This window comes from Pongo abelii, chromosome 16 (genome assembly GCF_028885655.2).
Source record: "Pongo abelii isolate AG06213 chromosome 16, NHGRI_mPonAbe1-v2.0_pri, whole genome shotgun sequence".
In the NCBI taxonomy this organism is placed as follows: Eukaryota; Metazoa; Chordata; class Mammalia; order Primates; family Hominidae; genus Pongo; species Pongo abelii.
In genome coordinates this window covers 46,659,713-46,686,288 of record NC_072001.2, presented here as the reverse complement: position 1 = coordinate 46,686,288, position 26,576 = coordinate 46,659,713, and the positions used below count along the sequence as shown (strand labels likewise).

At 43.3% G+C, this 26,576-nt stretch overlaps 1 protein-coding gene across 1 annotated transcript; it reads right to left on the bottom strand.

Moving 5' to 3' along the window:
* Window positions 1-1,058: 1,058 nt before the first annotated feature.
* On the bottom strand, window positions 1,059-26,135 carry PDIA3 (protein disulfide isomerase family A member 3). The gene is given in 13 exon segments (NM_001133778.1): window positions 1,059-1,499; window positions 2,025-2,082; window positions 2,277-2,356; window positions 2,919-3,047; window positions 3,963-4,071; window positions 5,645-5,827; window positions 6,523-6,648; window positions 6,969-7,085; window positions 9,336-9,465; window positions 11,008-11,115; window positions 15,828-15,945; window positions 18,685-18,763; window positions 25,867-26,135. Coding segments are annotated over 13 exon segments (1,518 nt in total). The 5' UTR covers window positions 26,034-26,135; the 3' UTR covers window positions 1,059-1,385.
* Between the last annotated feature and the right edge of the window lie 441 nt (window positions 26,136-26,576).

The following is a 26,576-nucleotide window of genomic DNA, read 5'->3' as shown; positions in this document are numbered from 1 at the left end:
TTTATATGTTTTCCTTAAATCTTCCAAGGCAGGTGGTTCTTAACCCTGGCTTTACATCTGAGCCACTTTTGGGGCTCTCTAAACAATTAGATCCCTGGGCCCCAGCCCAGATGTTATGAGTTAGAATCTTCAAGATTATGGTTTAGACATCTTTTACTTTTTCCAAGCTTTGTGTGTGACCAAGATACATACTTTGCTATAAGGCTCTACCAAATTCATCTTAAAATTGACAGCTAAATACTGTAACTATATAGTAGGAAGAAAATTCTTTTCTGAACATAGGAGTTCCTAGGATCACCTAAAGTAGGGCTCCTACCTGGAATTATCCAGTGACTGAAAACTATAACTGGGCAGGATTTGAATTTACCTACAAAAGGAGATAAATGGTTTAGTTGGACAAAAGATCACGCTTCAGTCCTATCCTTTCTGTTCCTCATTGTTACAAAAGAAAGTGGATGCTTCACTCGTAACTAGGAATGATACTGCCTTTCCCAGTTCTACTGGAGGGGAAGTTAAAGGGCCACACTCTAGGCTTTGGGGGATAGAACTGCACCCAGCAGTGTCAGCAATTCCTGAAACAACCTGGATGAAACCGTGTGATGCCGCACCCTTGACAGGGCATTTCTGGGCAGAGAACAGTCCTTGGGAGGTATAAACATGCAGTAAGCTCAGCTGCGTGGCAAGGATAAACAGGAACCCATCCTTAAGGCATGGACAGCCTAACAAGAAAGGCCCTTCAGCTGTTCTAATCACCAGGGTAGGCCTGGGCAATAAACATGTAAGGAGAGAAAGAGATAATAAATTTTGAAAGAATTTTGAGGTGATGAACTATGGACCCAGTCAGTCAGTCTACAGCTGCAGTGACCAGTATGGTAGCAACTGTATGGCTATTTAAATTAATGAAAACTAAAAATGTAGTTTCTAGCCATATTTCAGATGCTCCATAGCCACCTGTACTGAACAGTGTAGATTACAGAGCATTTCCATTACTGAAGAAAGCTCTATTGAACAATGATAGTGTGTAGAGAACATCTGGTTCTCAATCTTGTGGAAAATAAGACAGTTTAAAGGGGTCTCATTTATTGTCACTGTTCCAAATGTACAAAAAAAATTAGAAAATACCCCCAACTCAACCCCACCCCCACGACATTTCCCCCAACACAAATAATTTTTCCCAAAACCACAAACATAAACTGGTCCTGGTATTTCCATAAACAGTGCAGCTAAGAAACAGTTTAGAGAAAATTTAACAGGATTCAGATTATATCCATTCTGTCCTCTCGGCCCTGAGAGGTAATAATTCCCATATGGGTCCTAGTCCTCCCCAATGGTTTTCCCATCTCTGGTGGAAGAGTCCTTTTACAAAGTGGTGTTTGGCTACTGCTTTAGAGATCCTCCTGTGCCTTCTTCTTCTTCTTGGGTTTTTCTTCTTGAATTACAGGGGGGTTTGTAGCTTCTCGTTGTAGATAGCTAATAAAATCACTTAATTCACGGCCACCCTGAAAACAGAAAGATTACCTTAAACATGTAACTTTTTAAAGAACCCTGATCTGCCCCACCCAAACAGGAAGACTTCTGAATTTGTAAAAGCATATTAGCAGCCACATATACTGCCCATGAGAGTTTAAAGAGTTTTTAGTTAAATAAACCCAATTAGCCTGGCACGGTGGCTCACGCCTGTAATCCCAGCACTTTGGGAGGCCAAGGCAGGCGGATCACCTGAGGTCAGGAGTTCAAGACCAGCCTGACCAACATGGAGAAACCCCATCTCTACTAAAAATACAAAATTAGCTGGGGTGGTGGCGCATGCCTGTAATCCCAGCTACTCGGGAGGCTGAGGCAGGAGAATCACTTGAACGGTGAGCCGAGATCACGCCACTGCACTCCAGCCCAGGCAACAAGAGTGAAACTCCGTCTCAAAAAAATAAATAAATAAATAAATAAACCCAATTAAAGAACTATGTTTAAGGGTGTGTATTTATGTCTGTGTATATATTTGTGGGGATATGGGACAATTCACTTACTTCATATTTCTTTGGATTTAGCTTCTTGTTGGCTGGAGAGAAGTATATGGTAGGAAAACTGGGGAAAGAAACATTTATTAATTTTAAGCAGTTATGTGGGCCCATGCTGCAGAACTCTTAAGCCAAGAAGGAATCAGTGGTTCTGCCTTCAACTGGAATATGAAAACTATGTCTAGTAATGATTTCCTGGTGGTTACAAGCTTTATTCCTATCTATTGCCTAGACACTTTTGTTAATTTTTAACCCACTTACCCTCTGACTTCATATGGAGAAGGCACATCATTGGCTGTGGCATCCATCTTGGCTATGACGATATTTGGGTCTTTGCTGAGCTGTTAATAAAACAGGTTAAATGTTTACATTTCAAGTTTTCAGTGACAGAGGGACACTTAGTCAATTGAAGACTTAAAACAATCTCATTCTTCAAACACTAAAAATACAAAAATTAGCCGGGTGTGGTGGTGCGCACCTGTAATTCCAGCAAATAAACTGCTGTTCAGGTGGGAAGAGTGGTTTGCAGATGGTAGTACCTCACTTTCCACAAGCTTCCCTTTTTTCTCTTGTATTAAGACTCTACATATTGCCACCTTCAAATTTAACTGGTCTAAATAAGACATTACAGGGGCTAAGCCAAATGTTATAAGACGAAGGACCATATGGATTCATGTAAGCCATTACCAAAATTCAGAAGTCCTTAGATATTTTTAACCATTATCTAGATTGAGCACAGGCTGGAGCACTAGGGGGCAGTCAAGAGAAAGTGAGTAAACAGCAAGTAATTGGGAAAAAAATCTATCAGTACTTAGGAACCAAGCAAATTAGCCAATGCTGAATACATACATAAACTTACTGCTCCCGCTCAAATGTTATCCTCAGAATAGGGTTCACACTTACCTTCTCGCCAAGTTCTTTATACTTGGGCTCCAGGTTCTTACAGTGACCACACCAAGGGGCATAAAATTCAATCAGCACATCTTTATTTTCATTATTCACTATTTCATCAAAATTCTCTGCTACCACTACCTGGAAAACACAGAAGAATCTCTAGTTGGTAACATAAAAAAATAAATTCACAACTGTATTTGTTCCTAGACCCAATCCCTCTCTAATTTGATGTGTTACCACGGAAAATAAGTCATGGAAACCCAAATCACATTTACAGATTGTATTAAAGATGTTGTCATTCACTAGATACCAACTTGTTCCTATGTCTGTCACCTGTGAAACTATGTTCAGGAAGTTACAGGACACAGAAGTGCTACCCAACCGTTCCTTAAAATAATTTCAAGCCAAGCTTGGTGGCACATGCCTACAGTCCAAGCTACTTAGAAGACTGAGGCAACAGAGTAAGACCACATCTCTGTAAAAAAATTCAAAGCAACACACTGTTCTTAGGGGTTGCTTTATCCTCAAGAGTAGCTTAGCCCAATATAAATTTCATCAGAAAATTCTACGCAGGCTTTATACTCTTGCCCCTACCAAGCATTATGAGCCCTGCCAACGCTTTTTGTTTTTGAGATGGAGTTTCGCTCTTGTCGCCCAGGCTGGAGTGCAGTGGCATAATCTTGACTCACTGCAACCTCTGCTTCCTGGGTTCAAGCGATTCTCCTGCCTCAGCCTCCCGAGTAACTGGGCTTACAGGCGCCCGCCACCATGCCCAGCTGATTTTTTTGTATTTTTAGTAGATACGGGGTTTCATCATGTTGGGCAGGCTGGTCTCAAACTCTTGACCTTGTGATGTGCCTGCCTTTGCCTCATGCTGGGATTACAGGCATGAGCTACCGCTCGGCCTGCCAATGCTTATTTTATGACTCGGGAGTAAGGAAGAAAAAAAAAAAGAGATGGCCAACAAAGTCTTCATTTAGACCCCACAGTTTTGGAACAAAGAAATGAGGAGAGGCAACTGCTCATAGCTTGATGAGGCTGTGAGCACCTCACCTTCACAGGCCCATCATTGCTCTCTGGGATAGGTTCAGACTTCAGGTATCTCTTCAGATTGCCATCAAAGTAATCCTGCAGGAACCTCTCCAGAGCCTTCCCATCACGCCTACAATTGGAAAACAAGGGTAAGGCTTGTTAATCTATTCCCACCACTGAGAAAATTACAGCAATTTCTTTGAAGAGTTACTACGTATTTTAGCTTTTCAAGGCTAAAAAAGGGGGACTCTTATCTCTCAATATGCAGAACTACTGACTGAAGAAACAAACCGTTCCTTTTATTTCTAGTGTGTTCTTTGTGGATTAGAAAGTTCAGAGAAAGGAGAATCATTGGTCTTCTGGAGATTCATTTTTGTAAAAGAACCAGGTCTTATTGCTCTGGAGCATAGTGTGTGTTTACAGTATTTTGTTTTATTGACTGGCTCACAAGGAAGATTTTCTCTTGTCTCAATCTCCCAAAATCTCAGAAAGTGAGGGTAAAAATTGTTTCTGGGGTCTTCAGATCTTCCCGATTCTGAGTTTACTTTAGACCCATATGGTATTTCAAAAAGAAAATACATTCTGTAGGGATGAGGGGGGGAATGGTTTGGTTTGAAATTACATCAGTATCAAGGAGACTGTTCAATCTTTTTTTGGATTTTTAAATTTTTTGGAGACGGGGTCTTGCTATGTTGCCCAGGCTGGCTTCAAACTCATGGGCTCAAATGATCTTCCTGCCTCAGCCTCCCAAAGTGCTGGGATTATAGGTGTGAGCCACCACATCTGGCCCAAAGGAGGCTGTCCAATCTTATCTCTTTTTTTTTTTTTTTTTTTTTTGAGACAGAGTCTTGCTCTGTCACCCAGGCTGGAGAACAGTGGCATGATCTCGGCTCACGGCAACCTCTGCCTCCCGGGTTCAAGTGATTCTGGTGCCTCAGCCTCCCCAGTAGCTGGAATTACAGATGTGCACCGTCATACCCGGCTAATTTTTGTATTTTTAGCAGAGACAGGGTTTCACTATGTGGGCCAGCTGGTCTTTAACTCCTGCCTTCAAGTGATCCACATGCCTTGGCCTCCCAAAGTGCTGGGATTACAAGTGTGAGCCACTGCGCTCAGCCTTTATCTGCTATTTCTAATGACCAAGTGGAATCATGTAAGAATTCCAACCTGCCATCCTTTCATTAGTTTTCGGAATTCATTAAGGATCATAATCCTTAAAGTACCTATATGTATTTATTTATTTTTATTTATTTATTTTTTTGAGACAGAGTTTCACTCTTGTTGTACAGGCCGGAGTGCAATGGCGCGATCTTGGCTCACCGCAACCTCTGCCTCCCAGGTTCAAGCGATTCTCCTGCCTCAGCCTCCTGAGTAGCTGGGATTACAGGCATGCACCACCGTGCCTGGCTAATTTTTTTGCATTTTTAGTAGAGACAGGGTTTCTCTATGTTGGTCAGGCTGGTCTCGAACTCCCAACCTTAGGCGATCCACCTGCCTTGGGCTCCCAAAGTGCTGGGATTACAGGCGTGAGCCACCACGCCTGGCCTAAAATACCTATATTTAAATTGAGAAAAATGACAGTCATAGGTCTTGATTAAAAGACCTATCTTCACATTCCAGGGTTATTGTTCTTTAGAAATCCTTTGTAGTATAAAAGGCTTTAATAATTGCCTTGGAGAATCAAAGCCCAACTAGCAACTCACGAGAACTCCTCCTGCATGACAAACTTCTCTCCTTTAGCAGTTCTGATAGCAACAACAGGAATCTCTCCAGCAGTGCTCTCCAAGCCAAAATCAGAAAGTTCATGGCTAAAGGTTTTGCGGCTAGCTACAGCAAAGTTGAGTTTGTGCCCAGCATCCAGGAATTTCTTTGCCACCATCATTACCCTGTGGGAAACAAGAGACATTTGTGCCAAGACTATACAGGGTGGTCAAGCACTTTTGAAACTAAGAAGCAAGTGATTAGAAAGCAAAGACTAAGTTCTATAGTTCTAGCCTTCTGAAATCAGTCTGAACAGTCTGAGCTCTTGGGCACTGACACACAGGGTTATGATATACTTCAATGCCTTACTGAACTTCACTGGCAAATTGGTGATACCCAATCAACTGGTGCATTCCTGCTAAATCTTGCTGTAATATATAACTGAAATCTATTATAGGCATAATGACTGATCTGAAAAGAAAATCTGTAAGGGTAAAATGCACTGAGAGTCTCAATGTGCAAGTAAGCACAATGTTTTAAGTGCATTTTATATCAAATTTCCACCTTCTACTTGGAGTCACTGTGTCACAAAGCAAAGGAACACCTACGAAATACACGCCCAACAGATTGTGAAAACAGTTTATTTGTCCTTATGGCTTCAAATGTAGTATTTGGAAGCCAAATGTTCCCATTCTTTCCTGCTCTTATACCACACATGGTAACAGGATAGTTACTTTAATTTTTTTTTTTTTTTTTTTACATCTTCTTAAGGAACCATTTATTGTTTTACAGATTCTTAAGGAACCAACAAGATAGTTAGAAGGGACTGTTTATACATTGGGTAAACTTGTTCATGAGGGAAAAACATAATTCTTATTACCTGTTTCTCCAGTAGTTGGAACCTTTAGCATTCTTTTCATAGTCCACATCATAGTAAGCAATAAGTAAGTCCTTGCCCTGTATCAAATCTTTATTGTCTTCTGTCATGTGAGGGCAGATACCAAAACTGAAATGAAATAATCTATTATCAACTGGCTTGGCAAGTTTTTAGCTATATCATAAAGTTGCCACAAAATAACTGATAGCATTCATGAAGGAAAGAGATTTTAAACATTTAGGACAAGTACTGAGCAATATATACCTTACAGGATGACAATAGGAGTTCTGACACCCATACATTACTGCTTTAATATAAACTCAAACTATTATTATTACAATCCCCCCGAATAGACTGTTTAAACCAAAATATAGCTCTGCTTAATAACTGAGGTAAACAAACTAAAATCAAGCAAATAAATCCCAGACAAGATACAAAGAAGTACTCACATGTTTTCCTGGATAAACTTTTTAATTTTGCCACTGGTCATTTTTTGCTCTGTATATACCACAGTCTTGTCCTCAAACTTGTTAGTGAGATGTGAAGGACGAAATAAGATGATACCCCTTAAAAAAAAGAGAAAAGTCTCAGTAGGCAGATAGCAGAAGAACTGTCTCCCATCTTTTTTTTTTTTTTTTTTTTTTTTTGAGATAGGATTTCACTCTGTTGCTCAGGCTGGAGTGCAGTGGTGTGATCACAGTTCACTGTAGCCTTGAACTCCTAGGCTCAAGTGATCCTCCTGCCTTAGCTGCCCAAATAGCTGAGAACACAGGTGTGCACCACCATGCACAACTAATTTATTTTTTAAATTTTTGTAGAGATGGGGGTCTCACCATGTTCCCAAGGGTGGTCTTGAACTCCCAGGCTCAAATGATCCATCTCAGCCTCCAAAAATGCTGGGATTACAGGTGGAGCTCCCATGTTTCATGTAAAGCTCAGACTATCTACTTTTGCTGCCACTTTTAACTAGCAACATCTAAGCACATAAGGACTCTTTTCTAGTACCACAGACTCAGCAACATGACCTTCTCATTAACACTAAGATGCTAACCACCTTAATCTTAAGTGCAATAATTGGGTATAGGGTTTACTAAATGTTGGGTTAGAAAATTAAGAGAACGTGGTTCTAATCATAGTTCCCCCAACTAATTCCAAACACGTTGGACCAGGTCTCAATTTAATCCTTCTGGGCTTCAGCTTTTTCATTATCTCAAAAGGGGGTTAGAGTAGATTTTCAAACCTTTAGAAACAATAGCAGGCCGGGTGTGGTGGCTCACACCTGTAATCCCAACACTTTGGAAGCCCGAGGCAGACAGATCACCTCAGGTCAGGAGTTTGAGACCAGACTGGCCAATATGATGAAACCCTGTCTCTACAAAAAATACAAAAAACTAGCCAGGTGTGGTGGTGCACACCTGTAATCCTAGCTACTCAGGAGGCTGAGGCAGGAGAATCACTTGAACCCAGGAGGCGGAGGTTGTCGTGAGCTGAGATCGCGCCACTGCACTCCAGCCTGGGCAACAAGGGCCAGACTCTGTCTGAAAAAAATTTTAAAAAACCTCAAACTTACTCTGATTCTTCTTTTCACACACGGTTAGTGACTATTGTTTACATTTTTTATACTCACCCCTTCCTATCCATTGCCACTAATGCTGTTGACCGAGTTTAGACTCTCACATGTCATCCTCAGTTTAGATTCTCCTTATAATCCTTAGAATTCTCCTTTGAATCCTTAGAATGCCTTGCACCACTCCCCCTTCAAACCATTATCATGTGGTTGACAGTGACTTATTCACAAATTTAACCCATTTACGCGGGAGGCTGCAAATTGTTTTTGTGAAAGATCAGACCTTGGCAATGACCTTGAGTAGGAGGATATAAATAACTCCCACAAGCTTAGTATTCCAGTAATGGAACACTAGGCATTACTCCCCAGCCCAAAGTCTTTCAATGGCTCTCAAATGTCTAAAAGATAAAATCAAAGCTCTTTTGTATGGCACTTAAAATTTATAATTTGGTCTCTGCTTAATACTCCAATCTTGTCTTTCATTATGATCTCAATCACAAACAATACTCCAGCAGTACTATGGGCCCCAACATGCCTAGGCTATCTTACATCTCAAGGCCTTCACTCCTGGTGCTCTATCTGGAATAATTTTTATTTCAAAGGCCATAACCTTCCAGAGAAAACTGATCCTTCAAGAGTCACCCCCTCTATGAATTTTTCTGATATTACCCCCCACCCCAAAAGAAGAAAAAAACACTCCCTCTTTTGTACTTCCAACCACTCTGTATATAGTTCTACATACACTTACACTTTCATTTTTATATATGTTCATGCATACAATCTCCCTCTACTAGATAGAGGGATGTTCCTTGAAGGCAGCAATAGTTTCTGGGCATGTAGCATAATGCCTTGAAAGTACTCAATAAACGCTTGGGAAAAATTAGGTATAAAAATGACCAATTCAGCTGGGTGCGGTGGCTCATGCCTGTAATCTCAGCACTTTGGGAGGCCAAGGTGGGTGGAACACTTGAGGCCAGGAATTTGAGACCAGCCTGGGCAACATGGTGAAACCCTGTCTCTACTAAAAATACAAAAATTAGCAGGGTGTGGTGGCGCATGCCTGTACTCCCAGCTACTCAAGAGGTTGAGGCGCGAGAATCGTTTGAACCTGGGAGGCGGAGGTTGCAGTGAGCAGAGATCGCACCACTGCACTCCAGCCTGGGTGACAGAGTGAAACCTTGTCCCAATCAATCAGTATCACCAGTTCACACAATAATACTTGGTCAGGAGATTCAACTCAGTCACTTACTCTCCATTATCATCATACTCGTTCACCAGAGACTCAACATTCGTATGTGCAAATCGGTAGTTATCTCTCAAGTTGCTGGCTGCTTTTAGGAACTCGGAGTGAGCTTCACTGAATGAATCATCGAAAAAACCTATACAGAAAATATTAAACACAAGGAAGAAGCAATAAGTGCTGACAGATAGACATTCCAAACCATAAACGTCTATTTTTTAAGGGTTTCATTCTATTTTGAGGACTGGGTCTGCTTTGCCATGACTACCTCAGACAGGCACAATATTTAGGATGAGAATTTTCCCTCTACCCTTTACAGAAACATTTCTTGAGAGAACCAGGGAGAAAATTTGTTCAGTGTTCAAGTCTTCATTCTACTTTCTCATAATTGAACAAATTTGGGCAAATTGCTTAACTTAGGAGTTTCAGGGACTATTTCAGGTATCAGAAGGATTAAATTAAGATGATATGTCAAAATAAACTGTAAACCACTTCACGCAATTTTTTTCCTTCTATTTGTCTTCAGAACTACTCATTTAGAAAAGTGACTAAAACATAAATGTTTAATAAATACATGCTAACTCCTTGTAAAATATAAAGAATCAGTAAAATCTAGATGATAAAAAGTGGCTTTTAGCCAAATTTAAACAGTAAACCATATTCTGCTGCCAGAAAGTCACTTTTTTTTTTTTTTTTTGCGACAGAGTTTTGTTATTGTTGCCCAGGCTGGAGTACAATGGCACGATCTTAGCTCACCCCAACCTCTGCCTCCCGGGTTCAAGCGTTTCTCCTGCCTCAGCCTTCCAAGTAGCTGAGATTACAGGCATGTGCCACCATGCTCAGCTAATTTTGTATTTTTAGTAGAGACGGGGTTTCTCCATGTTGGTCAGGTTGGTCTCAAACTCCCGACCTCAGGTGATCCGCCTGCTTCAGCCTCCCAAAGTGCTGGGATTACAGGCGTGAGCCACTGAGCCAGGCGAAAGTCAGTTTTATTACAGTAATTAGGCGACTAAGAGAAGCACAAACATAGCTTTTATGTTTAAATTTATTTTTTAGTCAAATTTATCATATATCACATTTAAAAAACAAAACAATGAACATCTAAGATGCAGAAAGTGTTTAACTGGCTCATGTCATTTAAAAATGAGATACTACAACACATGAGAAAGCAATGAATGCTGCAAAAACAAGACAAATCCTAGCGATCTGATTTTAAATTTTAAGTTCCCTAATTTTTGTGAAAATAGCAGAGGTTTATTATTTACTTGTATCTTCCTACCTTAAAACCTTATTTTCAGTCATAACTACCCTATTGTGAGTCAAATCTCAGAGTTTAAGAAGCATTAGAAAATGCTGAAGATATTCCTACCCTAGTCCTTTATTTTTTTCCCCCACACCCACCCCTCCTAGTCCTTTAATTGAAATTAAACCTTTATATCTATGAGAACACAAACCCACTCAAATAAAACACCAATTGCCCCCCACATTATAATTACATTATATAGTAATTATATAATGTACTATAGTACATTATAGTAATTGCTGACCCAATTCTGTCAGTTGCCTTTTCAACTGCCCCAAGGTTTCCTTAACTGCTTTAATTCTGTGGCTTTCCCAGACATGGAGGGTTTTGGAAACCAAACTGACAATTCTGTGGCACGGTTTAATATTTGCTACTTACCTACTATAGAGGCATCTTTATCACTAATGAATTTCTTAAATTCTTCCTCAGTCCTGAGAGGCACTGAAGCTGGTCCTGCCTGCTTCTTCAGGTGGCTGACAATTCCATCTTAGAAGTCAAAATAAAAGTTATAACAACACAACTTATTTATAATTTTTGAGAAGGCAATTATTCATGACTCACAATTCAGAAGGTACAAAACAGTGTAAGATGAAATCTTCTTGCCACCCTTGTCCCTAGTCACCCAGTTTTCTCCTTAAAAGATTTCAGTTTTTTTTTGTTTTTTTTTTGTTTTTGAGACAGAGTCTTGCTCTGTCACCCAGGCTGGAGTGCAGTGGCACAATCTCAGCTCACTGCAAGCTCTGCCTCCCGTGTTCACGCCATTCTCCTACCTCAGCCTCCCAAGTAGCTGGGACTACAGGTGCCCGCCACCATGCCCAGCTACTTTTTTTTATATTTTTTTAGTAGAGACGGGGTTTCACTGTGTTAGACAGGATGGTCTCGATCTCCTGACCTCGTGATCCACCTACCTTGGCCTCCCAAAGTGCTGGGATTACAGGTGTGAGCCACCACACCCAGCCAAGATTTCAGTTTCTTGTATATCCTTCCAGACATTTTCTGCATAAACAGGCAATTATATATACATAGCTACCTCAACCTTTTATTACAGTGGCATAGCGTTTTTTATTATTATTGTTTTAAAAAGTTTTTTCGGCCGGGCACGGTGGCTCACGCCTGTAATCACAGCACTTTGGGAGGCCGAGGCGGGCAGATCACAAGGTCAGGAGATTGAGACCATCCTGGCTAACACGGTGAAACCCGTCTCCACTAAAAATAACAAAAAAATTAGCCGGGCATGGTGGCGGGTGCCTGTGGTCCCCAGCTACTCGGGAGGCTGAGGCAGGAGAGTGGCGTGAACCCGGGAGGCAGAGCTTGCAGTGAGCTGAGGTCGTGCCACTGCACTCCAGCCTGGGTGACAGTGCGAGACTCCGTCTCAAAAAAAAAAAAAAGTTTTTTTTTTTTAACAGAAACATTGTTTACAATGCATAGTGTTTCACTATAAATGTGCCATAGTTTATTTAACCAGACACAATTGCAAAACTGATGGACATTTGTTTCCAATCTTTTTTTTTTGAGACAGGGTCTCCTTCTGTCACCCAGGCTGGAGTCCAGTGGCATGATCATTGCTCACTGCAGCCTTAACCTCCCAGTGTCAATCAGACCTCTCGCCTCAGTCTCCTGAGTAGCTGGGTCTACAGGCATGCACCATCCCGCCTGGCTAGTTTTTTGTATTTTTATAAAGACGGGGTCTCACTATGTTGCCCAGGATGGCCTCCAACTCCTAGGCTCAAGCAAACCACCTGCCTCAACTTCCCAAAGTGCTGGGATTTCAGGCCATGAGCCTTGTTAAACCATTTTTTTGTTTGATTGTTTGAGATGGAGTTTCACTCTTGTCACCCAGGCTGGAGTGCAATGGCGTGATTGCAACATTGGCTCACTGCAACATCCACCTCCTGGGTTCAAGCAATTCTCCTGCCTCAGCCTCCCGAGTAGCTGGAATTACAGGCTCCTGCCACCATGCCCGGCTTATTTTTTGTATTTTTAGTACAGATGGGGTTTCACTATGTTGGCTGGCCAGGCTGGTCTTGAACTCCTGACCTCATGATCTGCCCACCTTGACCTCCCAAAGTGCTGGGATTACAGGCGTGAGCCACCATGCCCGGCCCTTGTTAACCATTTTTAAACATACAATTTTGTATACTATTTGTGCTACCTCATGTAAGTGGAATCATATAGCAGCATGTAGTCAGAATTTTCTTCTTTAAGGCTGAATAATCTTCCACTGGATGCATATACCATATTTTGTTTACTATTCATTCACTGATAGATACTTGGGTTACTTCTACCTTTTGGCTACTATGAATAATGCTGCTGTGGATGTAGGTGTACAACTATCTTCTTTTGGGTATACAATAAGTCCTCACTTAATATTATTCATATGTTCTCAGAGGCTGCAACTTCAAGAGAAAGAATGCATAGCAAGTCCTAGAATAACACTGTTTCCTATAACATTGATGAGGAAAAAAAAAAAAAACAAGTTTTGTTATAGGTTGTTTCACTTAAAAGTCACAGCTTCCAAGAATCTATAGACAACATTAAGTGAGAATTTAATGTATATTCAGAAGTGGGTATACAGAAGCTGGATCATATATATGGTAAATTTTATTTATTTATTTATTTATTTATTTACTTACTTATTTTTGAGACAGAGTCTCGCTCTTTCGCCCAGGCCAGACTGCAGTGGCGCTATCTCGGCTTACTGCAAGCTCCGCCTCCCGGGTTCACGCCATTCTCCTGCCTCAGCCTCCCGAGTAGCTGGAACTACAGGCAGCCGCCACTGCACCCGGCTAATTTTTTGTATTTTTAGTAGAGACGGGGTTTCAATGTGTTAGCCAGGATGGTCTCGCTCTCCTGACCTTGCGATCCGCCCGCCTCAGCCTCCCAAAGTGCTGGGATTACAGACGTGAGCCACCGTACCTGGCCTGGTAATTTTATTTTCATTTTTATTTTTTTTTGAGACAGGGTCTCACTCTGTCACCCAGGCTGGAGTGCAGTGGTGTAATCTCAGCTCACTGCAACCTCCACCTTCCAGGTTCAAGCGATTCTCCTGCCTTAGCCTCTCAAGTAGCTAGGACTACACGTGTGCACCACGCCCAGCTAATTTTTGTATTTTTTGGTGGAGACAGGGTTTCACCATGTTGGCCAGGCTGGTCTCGAACTCCTGACCTCAAGTGATCTACCTACCTTGGCCTCCCAAAGAGCTGGGATTACAGTCATGAGCTACCATGCCTGGCCTTCCAATTTTTTTTATCTTTTTTTTTTTTTTTTTTTTTTTTGAGACAGAGTCTTGCTTTGTTCCCCAGGCTGGAGTGCAGTGGCCCGATCTCGACTCACTACAACCTCCGCCTCCCGGGCTCAAGCTATCCTCCTGCCTCAGCCTCCCAGGTAGCTGGGATTACAGGTATGCGCCATCATACCCAGCTAATTTTTGTATTTTTAGTAGAGAGAGGGTTTCACCATGTTGTCCCAGCTGGCCTCAAACTCCTGATCTCAAATGATCCGCCTGCCTTGGCCTCCCAAAGTGCTGGGATTATAGGCATGAGCCACCAGGCCCAGCCCTATTTTTAATTTTTAAAGGAACCACCATACTGTGTTTTCCATAGTGGTTGTCTCATTTTACATCCCTAATAGTGCACAAAGTTTCCAATTTCTCTACATCCACGCTAACATTGGCTATTTTGTTGTTGTTGTTGTTTTGAGACGGAGTTTCCTTCTTGTTGCCCAGGCTGGAGTACAATGGCACGATCTTGGCTCACCGCAACCCCGCCTCCCAGGTTCAAGCGATTCTCCTGCCTCAGCCTCCCGAGTAGCTGGGATTACAGGCATGCACCATCACTCCTGGCTAATTTTGTGTTTTTAGTAGTGACAGGGTTTTCCCATGTTGGTCAAGCTGGTCTCGAACTCCCGACCTCAGGTGATCTGCCAGCCTCAGCCTCCCAAAGTGCTAGGATTACAGGCGTGAGCCACCGCGCCCGGCCTATTTTGTTTTTTTTTTTTTTAAATAGTAGCCATCCTAATGGGTATGAGATGGTTATCCACATATACAGGAGATAACACACATACCTTTTTTTTTTTTTTTTTTTTTTTTTTTTGTGGAGATGGAGTCTCGCTCTGTCGCTCAGGCTGGAGTGCTGTGACACAATCTTGGCTCACTGCAACCTCCGCCTCCTGGGTTCAAGCGATTCTCCTGCCTCAGCCTTCTGAGTAGCTGGGATTACAGGCATGTGCCACCACGCCCAGTGCTAATTTTTTCTATTTTTAGTAGAAATGGGGTTTCACAATGCTGGCCAGGCTGGTCTCAAATTCCTGACCTCGTGATCTGCCCACCTCAGCTTCCCAAAGTGCTGGGATTATAGATGTGAGCCACTGTGCCCGGACCACACTTTTTTTTTTTTTTTTTTTGAGACGTAGTCTCGCTCTGTCACCCATGCTGGAGTGCAGTGGCGTGATCTCGGCTCACTGCAAGCTCCGCCTCCCGGGTTCACCCCATTCTCCTGCCTCAGCCTCCCAAGCAGCTAGGACTACAGGCGCCCGCCACCATGCCCGGCTAATTTTTTGTATTTTTAGTAGAGATGGGGTTTTGCTGTGTTAGCCAGGACGGTCTCGATCTCCTGACCTCGTGATCCACCTGCCTCGGCCTCCCAAAGTGCTGGGATTACAGGCGTGAGCCACCGATCCCGGCCCCGGCCCCGGCCCAAACTTTTTATTGGAGATGGGGACTAACTTATATTGCCCAGGCTGCGCTCAAGAGAGTCTCTCACCTCAGCCTCTCGAATAGCTAAAACTATAGGTACGTGCCACTGCACCCAGCTCATCTATATTTTTAAAACTTGTTTGTTGCCTTCTCCCCCTCATCCCCCAGAATGTTAGCTTCACAAGAGTAGGGACCTTGTCTGTTTTATCAATAAATGCCAACGACCTAGTATATTTAGAATATCTGGCACACAGTAATTACTCAATAAATATTTGTAAAATGAAAAAATGTCGAGCTGACCTTATAAATCAAGTTTGTGTATTTTCTATATTACTTATATAATCTGTTCATTTAGAGAGGTCTTTTGTTACCACTGAACTGACCTCTTAGATGAGGAATTTTTAAGACTGAAAGTATACTGTGTAGAAAAACACATTTTTATATTTCCACTACAAAGAATAAGGTACTTAACATCAGTTTCCAGAATGTAGTTCAGGATCCTTACCAGCAGTCCTAGGTCCATCATAAGCACCTGCTTCTTCACCATCTCTAAATATCTTCAGGGTTGGATATCCACTGACTCCATATTTATTACAGGTGTTAGTGTTGGCAGTGCAATCAACCTAAAGATCAAAATACACAAACTATTTTCTTATCCAAGTTTCTGCTGCAGATTCTTCCTATAGTCTCAAAATACTAGGATTGGTCAAATCCTAAGGGGATCAAGGAATTCTTGGCATACATGCCACAGAACATTAGATTTTAAAGGCAGACTGGAGCTTGCCTAACTACATCAGAACTGCCTAAGGAATTCTTTAAAATTGAGATTCCTAGGCCTCACATAAAATGCCAAGTTACTGTTTAAATTCTGCCCTTGTAGTCTCTATTAGCTAAAGCAGTGGTCTTCGTCTTTTTTCTGCCTCAGAACACATGAGGGATAAATCACTTAAATTATTAACAGTGGCTTACTTTGATTACAACTATCACCAAGGGGATATATCCATGGGGGTACATATCCTTTAGGTGGAATGTAATTTGATTTTGCAAATCATCTAGAGCAATTATCAAAGGTACCAATACTTGTACACGTACCCTGAGCTAGTTTAAATCTGGGCTATACCATAACATAACCGATCTAGTGAGACCTATCAGGAAGAAGGAAAATAATTTCCTGGAACTAGCCACTTACTCCAACCCAGGCACAAGTACTTTGCATATATTATCTCATTTAATCTCCACAAGATTATGAAGTATGATCCTTATGCTCTAAGATGGGTAAACTAAGATCCAGAAAATTAATGTGTCTATAGTCACACAGGTAGGAATTGTGATTGAATTTTCTTCTTTTTTTTTTGAGACGGAGTTTCACTCTTGTTGCCCAGGCTGGAGTGCAATGGCGTGAATTCGGCTCACTGCAACCTCCACCCCATGGGTTCAAGCCATTCTCCTGCCTTAGCCTCCCGAGTAGCTGGGATTACAGGCACCGGCCACCATGCTTGACTAATTTTTGTATTTTTAGTAGAGACGGGGTTTCACCATGTTGGCCAGGCTGGTCTTGAACTCCAGACCTCAGGAGATCCACCCACCTTGGCCTTCCAAAGTGCTGGGATTACAGGTGTGAGCCACAGCGCCTGGCTGTGATTGAATTTTTTTTCCTATGGCAAGCTGCTTGATAGGATTAAAAGTAATTTCCAAAAATAGCCTTATATATGAACTATTTGTGGCTGGCAGAGGTATGAGCTTTTAGACTAGAACAACTACGGGTTTACTACAGAATGGCAAAATTCTGGAAGCATTACTTTAATTGTAAAAACAAATACCAAGTTTACAGTTGACCATTTTCATCAATATCCTCATATCATTTTCGTATTCCCATCATTGTGATTATCATATGGCAGTTTAGGGAACTCATTTACTCATAGATTATTATTATTTTTTGAGATGGAGTCTTGCTCTGTCGCCCAGGCTGGAGTACAGTGGCATGATCTCAGCTCACTGCAACCTCCGCCCCCCTGGGTTCAAGTGATTGTCCTGTCTCAGCCTTCCAAGTAGCTGGGATTACAGGCACCTGCCACCACACATGGCTAATTTTTATATTTTTTAGTAGAGACGGGGTTTCACCATGTTGGCCAGGCGGGTCTCGAACTCCTGACCTCAGGTGATCCGCCCTCCTCAGCCTGTCAAAGTGCTGGGATTACAGGCGTGAGCCACCGTGCCCAGCCGCAATGATTATTTTAACCTTTATAGCTGTACTTCTGCTTTCCATCTTTAATTCTTATTTACCATATACTTTACTACTTTTTTTTTTTTGAGATAGGGTTTCGCTCTATTGCCCAGGCTAGAGTGCAATGGCTCAATCACAGCTCACTGCAGCCTCAACCTCTCTGGCTTAAGCAATCCTTCCACCTCAGCCTCTGAGTAGCTGGGACTATGGAAGCCCGCCTGTATCTTTAGTAGAGATGGAATTTTGCCATGTTGCCCAGGCTGGTCTCAAGTGATCTACTTGCCTTGGCTTCCCAAAGTACTGGGATTACACTTTTTTTTTTTTTTTTTTTAAGAGACAGGGTCTTACTCTGTCACCTAGGCTGGAGTCTAGTAATGTGGTCATAGTTCACTGCAGCCTCAAGCAATCCTCCTGCTTCAGCCTTTTGAGAAGCTGGGACTACAGGTGTGAGCCAACACACCCAGCTTTTTAAATTTTTTGTAGAGATGAGGTCTTACTTTGTTGCCCAGGCAACAAACTCCTGGCCTCAAGTGATCATCCCAAAGTGCTGGAATTACAGCTGTGAGGCACCATACCTGGTCTATTTTACTTCTTATGCCAGTAATTTCCTTAGTCTCACTACTTTAAAATTTTTTGTTTGTTTGTTTTTGAGACGGAGTCTCGCTCTGTCACCAGGCTGGAGTGCAGTGGCCCGATCTTGGCTCACTGCAACCTTCATCTCCTGGGTTCAAGCAATTCTCCTGCCTCAGTCTCCTGAGTAGCTGGGACTACAGGCACGTGCCATCACACCCAGCTAATTTTTCTATTTTTAGTTGAGACAGGGTTTCACCATGTTGGCTAGGATGGTCTCAATCTCTTGACTTCGTGATCCACCCACCTCGGCCTCCCAAAGTGTTGGGATAACAGGCATGAGCCATCGTGCCCAGCCACTACTTTTAATCTTTTGAAACTATAAGTCAGTTGTGTATTTGCCCAGAAACTAGTATTCACTCTTCTTAGCAGAATAAGAGTAGAGAAAATGAATGTTAATCCTACAAACTATTTATTACTGTTTTTTTTTCCATGTAACAAAGCTGAGACAACAAATTACTTTTTAAAATACTTCATGTCCTTTAGTGAAGAATCCACCTGTACTTACCTTTGCTAATGGGACTATTCCTTTTAATCTGGTAGCTGCAGCTTCATACTCAGGAGCAAGTCTCTTGCAGTGTCCACACCTATATACATATTAAAAAAGCCAAATTCTCAGTTTAATCCTATGAATTTGTTAACGTTGTCTCACTAGGAAGAATCTCAAACTATAATACTACTTTTGAGCTAGTAGACACTTCCAAAAGCAAAATCATCACATGAACAACATTCATTATTGTTAAAGTAAACCAGAACTCTGAGAAGGCAAAGGTCCTACCCCTAGACTGAGGTTGACTCCATAATACTGGCTCAGCACAGGGCAGCTCTATTTTCTCAATACAAAGTATAACTAAGTTGTGAAAGCTGTAGTCAAAAGTGTATGCCACATTATTAAAGAGGGTTGAATGGGTTAATGCCCTTTTGACCAATTAATGAGGCTGAAGGAAGGACAAAATAGAAATAATCCCATTTCTGATAGAATTCCCCAGAGGAAAATACAATTCCCCAGGGAAACCAGCATTGTGGTTGTTAAAAATTGTGACTGAAGCTCACACCTGTAATCCCAGCACTTTGGGAGGCCAAGGCGAGTAGATCACTTGAGGTCAGGAGTTCAAGACCAGCCTGGCCAACATAGTGAAACCCCATCTCTACTAACAATACAAAAATTACCCAGGCGTGGTAGTGGGCACCTGTAAACCCAGCTAATCGGGAGGCTGAGGCAGGAGAATTGCTTGAACCCGGGAGGTGGAGGTTGCAGTGAGCTGACATCATGCCACTGCACTCCAGCCTGGGTGACAGAGCAAGGCTCTGTCTCGGGGGGGGAGGGGGGACACAAAATTGTGACTGAAACCCTGTAATGTCTCAAGTATGATATTAAGTCTTTTAGATGGCAGGCCTGATTTTTACAGCTACACAGTTCACCTGGCCATGAGAAGTGATAACAAAACATGTAAACTAGAATACCTTTCCCAGAGGGCCACCAGAAGCACTGGCTTCTCTGCCCAGAAAGTCCTAATCAGTGTATATACAGCTAGCACCAGCTGTCATCACCTCTTCAAAAGCCAATGGGTTGCAGAGGGATCACGTTGAGAAGGTGAGTTCTGTAACCTCCCCGTAGACAGCAAAAATAGAAATATAATATAATAGAGAAGAAACTTGAGCAGATGTATTTCAATAGTCAATGGTGTAATTTTATTAAGTGATGGATAACTTGGAAATATTGTACACCTAAAACTTGTTTAAAATAAAGGATTATAACAGCTTATTGTCCAAGGTCTTCAGGGGGCCTATTAAAGTATAAAAGAACCAAATGATAAATACCAAATTCAGGATAAAGGAGTGTATAAGATGGTAAAGGGGCACATAGGGGACTTCAAATGTACTGGCTATGTTTTTCAGACTGAGTGCAAACCAATGGTATTCCTTATGCTGTATTTCACAGATTCATTGTTTTTTCCTGAAATTAAGATGTATTTTGCAGTCATGTTATAGTTTCAATGGTAGTATTTCTTTCTCAGTGAGACACAAGATAGTTCCTCTCACAATCAGTGATATCTTATGTGTATGAAATAGGGTCTTATTCATTATATCCTCTGTATTCCTTTAATACTGCATAGTAAATGGATTTTAAAGGGAGTAACAATTGAATCTGCGTCTTTAAGGATTTAACGCTTCAGAGAGAAGAGGGCAGGGTATTTAAGATGAGGGAGATAGGAGAGCAAACGTAAAAGAATACCAGTAAGCATGATGCATTCAGAGAACTGTAAAGGGCTTTTTTGAGATAATAAATGTGCGTGCACATGTACTAAGACTACATCAATCAGCAATGTCAAAGACTGACAGAAAGGGAGAAAACAGAGAAAAGAGTAAAGCCATCTAGAAGATAATATATTTCACATGGCAGACAATAAAAGCTTGGACCAGAATGGCAGCAATGAGAATAAAGAAGAGACAAACGAGAGATTTCTGTTGAATATATAGTAGTTGTCAAGGCTGAGGCAACAGATTTATGAGTTAATCGTTTCAACTATCTTCAAACATTTTAAGAGAAAAAAATCACATACAATAGTTACTAGGTCAAGCCAGTAGGTGTCAACTCTAGATGCTTATCAAAAATACCCAGGAGCATTAAAACAAAAAAAGTATGCATGGCTTACTGAATGACAATCTCCAGAAATCTGGGGAGCAACGAGGTGTGTGTGTAAGCTGCAAGGCTGGGACTAAAATCCAATGCCTTAAACTTTGGCAATATCCATAAGGTCATCAAATCCACAAAAAGAGTTTCAATGAGGCTAGAGGAGACTCTCCTCTTCAAATCCACCAGGAATGGAACTCAGGTGGTATTTAAGGGAAATCAGGGTCAGTTAACATAGATCTTCAAGATTAACCACTACTTCTTTCACCCACCCCTAGAAAATATTAAAACACAATTAATTCTATCTATCCTCAGGGATGGCACCTGACAGTTGATAATGAATTCCAACATATATTCACCCAATAATCATCACTTCATCATGTGTGCCATGCGTCAAGTGCTTTTTGATAAGTGCCTTATCAAGTGTCTTTGATAAGAAAATTGATATAGTCCTTTCCTTATAGGAACACCAGTATGGCAGGGGTGACAGAGTATTATTAGATGCCAATAGAGAGGCAGGATCAACCAGTTAGTTGTCCAGGGAAGGAAAAAAAATTTGAGCTAAACGTTGATGTTGAAAAGATCAACTCGGGGTGGGGATTACAAGTAAAGAAATTAGCACATATATTATTATTATTTTTTTTTTCGAGATGGAGTCTTGCTCTGTCACTCAGGCTGGAGTCCAGTGGCATGATCTCAGCTCACTGCAACCTGCACCTCCCAGGTTCAAGCAATTCTCCTGCCTCAGCCTCCTGAGTAGCTGGGATTACAGGGTCCTGCCACCGTGCCTGGCCAATTTTTGTATTTTTAGTAGAGACAAGGTTTCCCCATGTTGGCCAGGCTGGTCTCGAACTCCTGAACCTCGTGATCTGCCCACCTCGGCCTCCCAAAGTGCTGGGATTACAGGCGTGAGCCTTCGCACCCAGCCATTATTTATTACTACTGCCCTAGAGGGTAGCATACACATCTATAGCATAAATAGATGTTGAGGACTTTTTTTTTTTTTGAGAAGGAGTCTCACTGTCGCCCAGGCTGGAGTGCAGTAGCGTGATCTTGGCTTACTGCAAGCTCCGCCTCCCGGGTTCACACCACTCTCCTGCCTCAGCCTCCCGAGTAGCTGGGACTACAGGCACCTGCTACCATGCCCGGCTAACTTTTTGTATTTTTAGTAGAGACGGGGTTTCACCATGTTGGCCAGGATGGTCTCCATCTCTTGACATCGTGATCCACCCGCCTCAGCCTCCCAAAGTGCTGGGATTACAGGTGTGAGCCACCGCGCCCGGCCAAGGACTTAATATTAAATATTAACACTAATCAATAAATTTTCGGACATTTCCAAACATTTAAATAGTGTTATTTCCCCAGAGAAATTCAGATACTCTTATCCTTAAAAATATATAGCAGATTAACTCCATAATGGAAATATTAGTCTACAAAATCAACTGCAAAGAAAGCTTTCACTAGGCCAGGCACGGTGGCTCACGCCTGAAATCCCAGCACTTTGGGAGTCCGACACAGGTGATTCAGGTGAAGCCAGGAGTTCAAGACCAGCCTGGCCAACATGGTGAAACCTGGTCTCTACTTAAAAAAAAAAAAAAAAAAAAAAATTAGCCAGACAGGGGAGGCGGAGATTGCAGAGCCGAGATCTCGCCACTGCACTCCAGCCTGGGCAACAGAGAGAGGCTGTCTCAAAAAAATAAGCAAGCAAGCAAGCTTTCACCTTTCACTTTCACTTGAAACATGAAAGCAGAAATAGAATTTGCTTAAATAGGTTTATTTTGTGATGAGAATAAGGTAAAAAAAAAAAAAAAAAGTCCATTTTACTTTCTTTTTTGACACGGTCTCACACTGTCGTTTAGGCTGGAGTGCAGTGGTGCAATCTCAGCTTCCTGCAACCTCCACCTCCCAGGCTCAAGTGATCTTCTCCTCCCACCTCAGCCTCCTGAGTAGCGAGGACTACAGGCGTGTGCTACCATGCCCGGTTAATTTTTGTCCTTTTTTGGTAGAGATGGGGTCTGGCCATGCTGCCCAGGCTGGTCTCTTACCTCGCCACTGCCTCCCGGGTTCAAGTGATTTTCCCGACTCAGCCTCCCAAGTAGCTGGGATTACAGATGTGCGCCACCACGCCCAGCTAATTTTTGTATTTTTAGTAGAGATGGGGTTTCGCCATGTTGGCCAGGCTGGTCTGAATTCCTGATCTCAAGTGATCTGCCTGCCTTGGCCTCTCAAACTGCTGGGATTACAGGAATGCACAACAGGACCAAATCCCATTTTACTCTTACTAAGGATTCTTTAACTGTTTCTTGTAAGATAATACTACTGAACTGTACAAAGGAATATAGCAGTCAGAAAACATTTCCAGCTGAAATGTTAATAAATAAAAATACAGAGGCCAGGCTAGGTAGCGCACGCCTGTAATCCCAGCACTTTGGGAGGCCAAGGAGGGTGGATCTCCTGAGGTCAGGAGTTCACCACCAGGCTAACATGGTGAAACCCCGTCTCTACTAAAATACAAAAATTAGCCAGGCTTGGTGGTGCGTGCCTGTAATCCCAGCTACTCAGGAGGCTGAGGCAGGAGAATCACTTGAACACGGGAGGCGGAGGTTGCAGTGAGCCCAGATCATGCCACTGCACTCCAGCCTGGGTAACAGAGCGAGACTCTGTCTCAAAAAAAAAAAAAAAAAAAAAAAAGGCTGGGCTGGGCGCAGTGGCTCACACCTGTAATCCCAGCATTTTGGGAGGCCGAGGTGGGCAGATCACCTGAACTCAGGAGTTCGAGACCAGCCTGGCCAACATGGTGAAACCCCATCTCTATTAAAAATACAAAAAAATTAGCTGGGCATTGTGGCAGGCACCTGTAATTCCAGCTACTCGGGAGGCTGAGGCAGGAGAATTACTTGAATCCAAGAGGCAGAGGTTGCAGCGAGTCGAGATAGTGCCATGGCACCCTAACCTGGGCAACAAAGCGAGACTCCATCTCAAAAAAAAACAAAAAACAAAAAACAAAAAAAAAAACTGTAGTGGAATGTGAAGAAATAAAGACATCAACAGGAGACTTCTTTAACTCCAAATTGCTCATTCAGAAAACTCATCTTCCTTGCTGACATTGTGGAGGATGACTTTTTCTTTTAAACCAATTAAAAGCAGACACCACAGCAGAGATCCACCCAATTCTTGGGACAGTCAGTGCCTGATGGGATATGTAGTTTTTAGGGTGGCACGTGTAATAACTTAAAGTAGGAAACAGCCCCTTCAATTCAAATAAAAAATTCTGTTTTTTTTTTGAGACGGAGTTTCGCTCTTGTTGCCCAGGCTGGAGTGCAATGGCAGGATCGTGGCTCACTGCAGCCTCTGCTTCCTGGGTTCAAGCTATTCTCCTGCCTCAGCTTCCTGAGTAACTGGGATTACAGGCATGTGCCACTATGCCCGGCTAATTTTGTATTTTTAGTAGAGACGGGGTTTCTCCATGATGGTCAGACTGGTCTTGAACTCCCTACCTCAGGTGATCCGCCCACCTCGGCCTCCCAAAGTGCTGGGATTACAGGCGGGAGCCACCACGCCCAGCCCCAAAATTCCTTTTTTAAACTAATATTCTAGTGGTCCACTATTCTCCAACAATTCATACTTTAAATTGTTGCATGACCCCTGTAGTAAAAAGCATCACTCAGATCTCACAAACTTAGTGACACCCCCAGTTTTTACAAATTATTGACACTCCCTCAAAGCTAACAGCATGATTATATAATTGGGAAGAGTTGTTCCTAAGAGAGAACATGAGTTCCAGAGATGTATAAGAACTATCTATATGTGTAATCTGTACTGCCAGTTAGCCCCAGAAATGCCCTGGACACAAAATCTGTCCAAGCTGAAAACAAAATTTGCCATCTCTAGCACATCATTCTGATTCAGGTGGTCTTTACTACAGGACATTTTTCGTGTAACCCTTAACAAGTTGGTTGAGGCTAAGAAGTGAAGACCTGAGTCTGAAGCAAATAAAAGTTATATACAACTTTTACTGACATTTTTGAACACGGATAGTTTTAAACCAAGGGTCACTGTGCCAGGAGGGGAAAAATTAAGTACTGTAATTATATATATTGAATTATATATACAGAGCTATCCCCAGGATAAAGGAATCACTGTTTACTCTGGTAATGATCTGGAGGTTTAAAAAAAAAAACACACACAAATAAAAAAAAAACAAGTTGACTGGGCCAGAAGTCTTATTTGCTCTTCCTTCTCCCCAACAGTTTTTTATTTCGAGTTAGTTCTATCTAAGGAATTTACACCCTTGATCACTTAAGTCACCCTAAAGTGGAGTATTTACTCAATATTGGTTATTTTCTCATTGGAGTCTTTTTTGACATTTTAAAGAAATGCTATTTAAAACGGACAATATGGACACATTCCGATGGAATTATTCTTGTTCACGTACTCTTTTCGTTTGGACAGAGCTATCTGCCGGTACTGAGATGTAAGTGATCAGCAGAAGGGAGAAACTGTACACCATGTGACGGACAAATTACCTGCCTCAAGAAAGCGCTTACGACCATTCTGCAGCCACTCAGTGACCTTGGCTAGAAACCAATGGCTGTGCGGCGTGAGGTAAGATGAAAGGAAATACCCTAGGGATCCAGGACTTCTGTATTTGGTGAAACGCCCGCTTCCACTACAAGGCTTTGGGATGCCTAGTCTGTAGACTGGAGGAACATTAATACTGACTCACGCAGAAAGGATATAGCTACATATTGAACTGGGGGAAGGGGTGGCAAAACCCTCTGCAAATAGGAAGTGCCGCAAGAGCACCGAGATAAGGATGAGGCCCTGCGTGAGCGCAGCCTTCGGGTTTTCGTTGGGCCGATCAGCACCGACTCCCCGGCTCTCGGCGAGGCGCCTCCAGCTCCCGGGAATGAGAAATGTGCCCGCCGCAGCAGGGGCCCACAGGAATGAAGGGCGCCGGCGCCGCGTAGGCCCAACAGTTCCCCGCGCTCTCGCCCCCGGCCCAGCCCGGCCCAACCCGGCCTTTCTTCCCCCGCCTCGGCAGAGTGGACTCACCAGGGGGCGAAGAACTCGACGAGCATAAGGCCCGCAGAGCCCGTGTCGGAGATGCGACTCTCGAAGTTGTCGTCTGTGAGTTCTAGCACGTCGGAGGCAGCCGCGAGGCGGGCCGCAGCGAGAAGCAGCGCCACGCCCGGGAACAGCGCTAGGCGGCGGAGGCGCATGGCGGCGAGGTGGGGTGGGGACGGCCGGTAGGGTCGCGGCTCGGCTGGGACTGCGGAGGTCGGGCGCGCGACCACAAACCGGCTGCCTGCGCTCGCGGGTCTGGCCCAGGCGGACCTGCAGCCGGAGGTCCCAACCCCCAAGCCCGGCTCGGGCCGCTGTGTGGCAGCCGCTGATTGGCTGCGCGGCGCCTTCGTCGGGCGGGCGGGACCAGCTGGTTACCGCCGAGTGGCCGGAGCGCGGGGCGGGGCCGAGGCGGCGAGTGGCTGGGCGAGCGTGGCTGGGCGAGCGTGGCTGGGCCCAGTCCTGGGCTGGGGGCAAGGGCTAGGGCCGGGTCCCGGGGTGAGCCGAAATCTGGGGGTCAGGCGGGGCGGGGAATGGGGCGCAGTGAGGCTGGGAGCCGGCCCTGAGCTCGTCCTGCGTAGGGGTAGCCGGGCTCAGGGGGCCCCTGAGCTGGAGGCGGAAGCGTGAAGTCAGGACTGAGTGGGCGAAGAGAACCTGGGCTGAGGTGAGGCCCAGAAGCGAGAATGGAGGAGAGAAGGAGC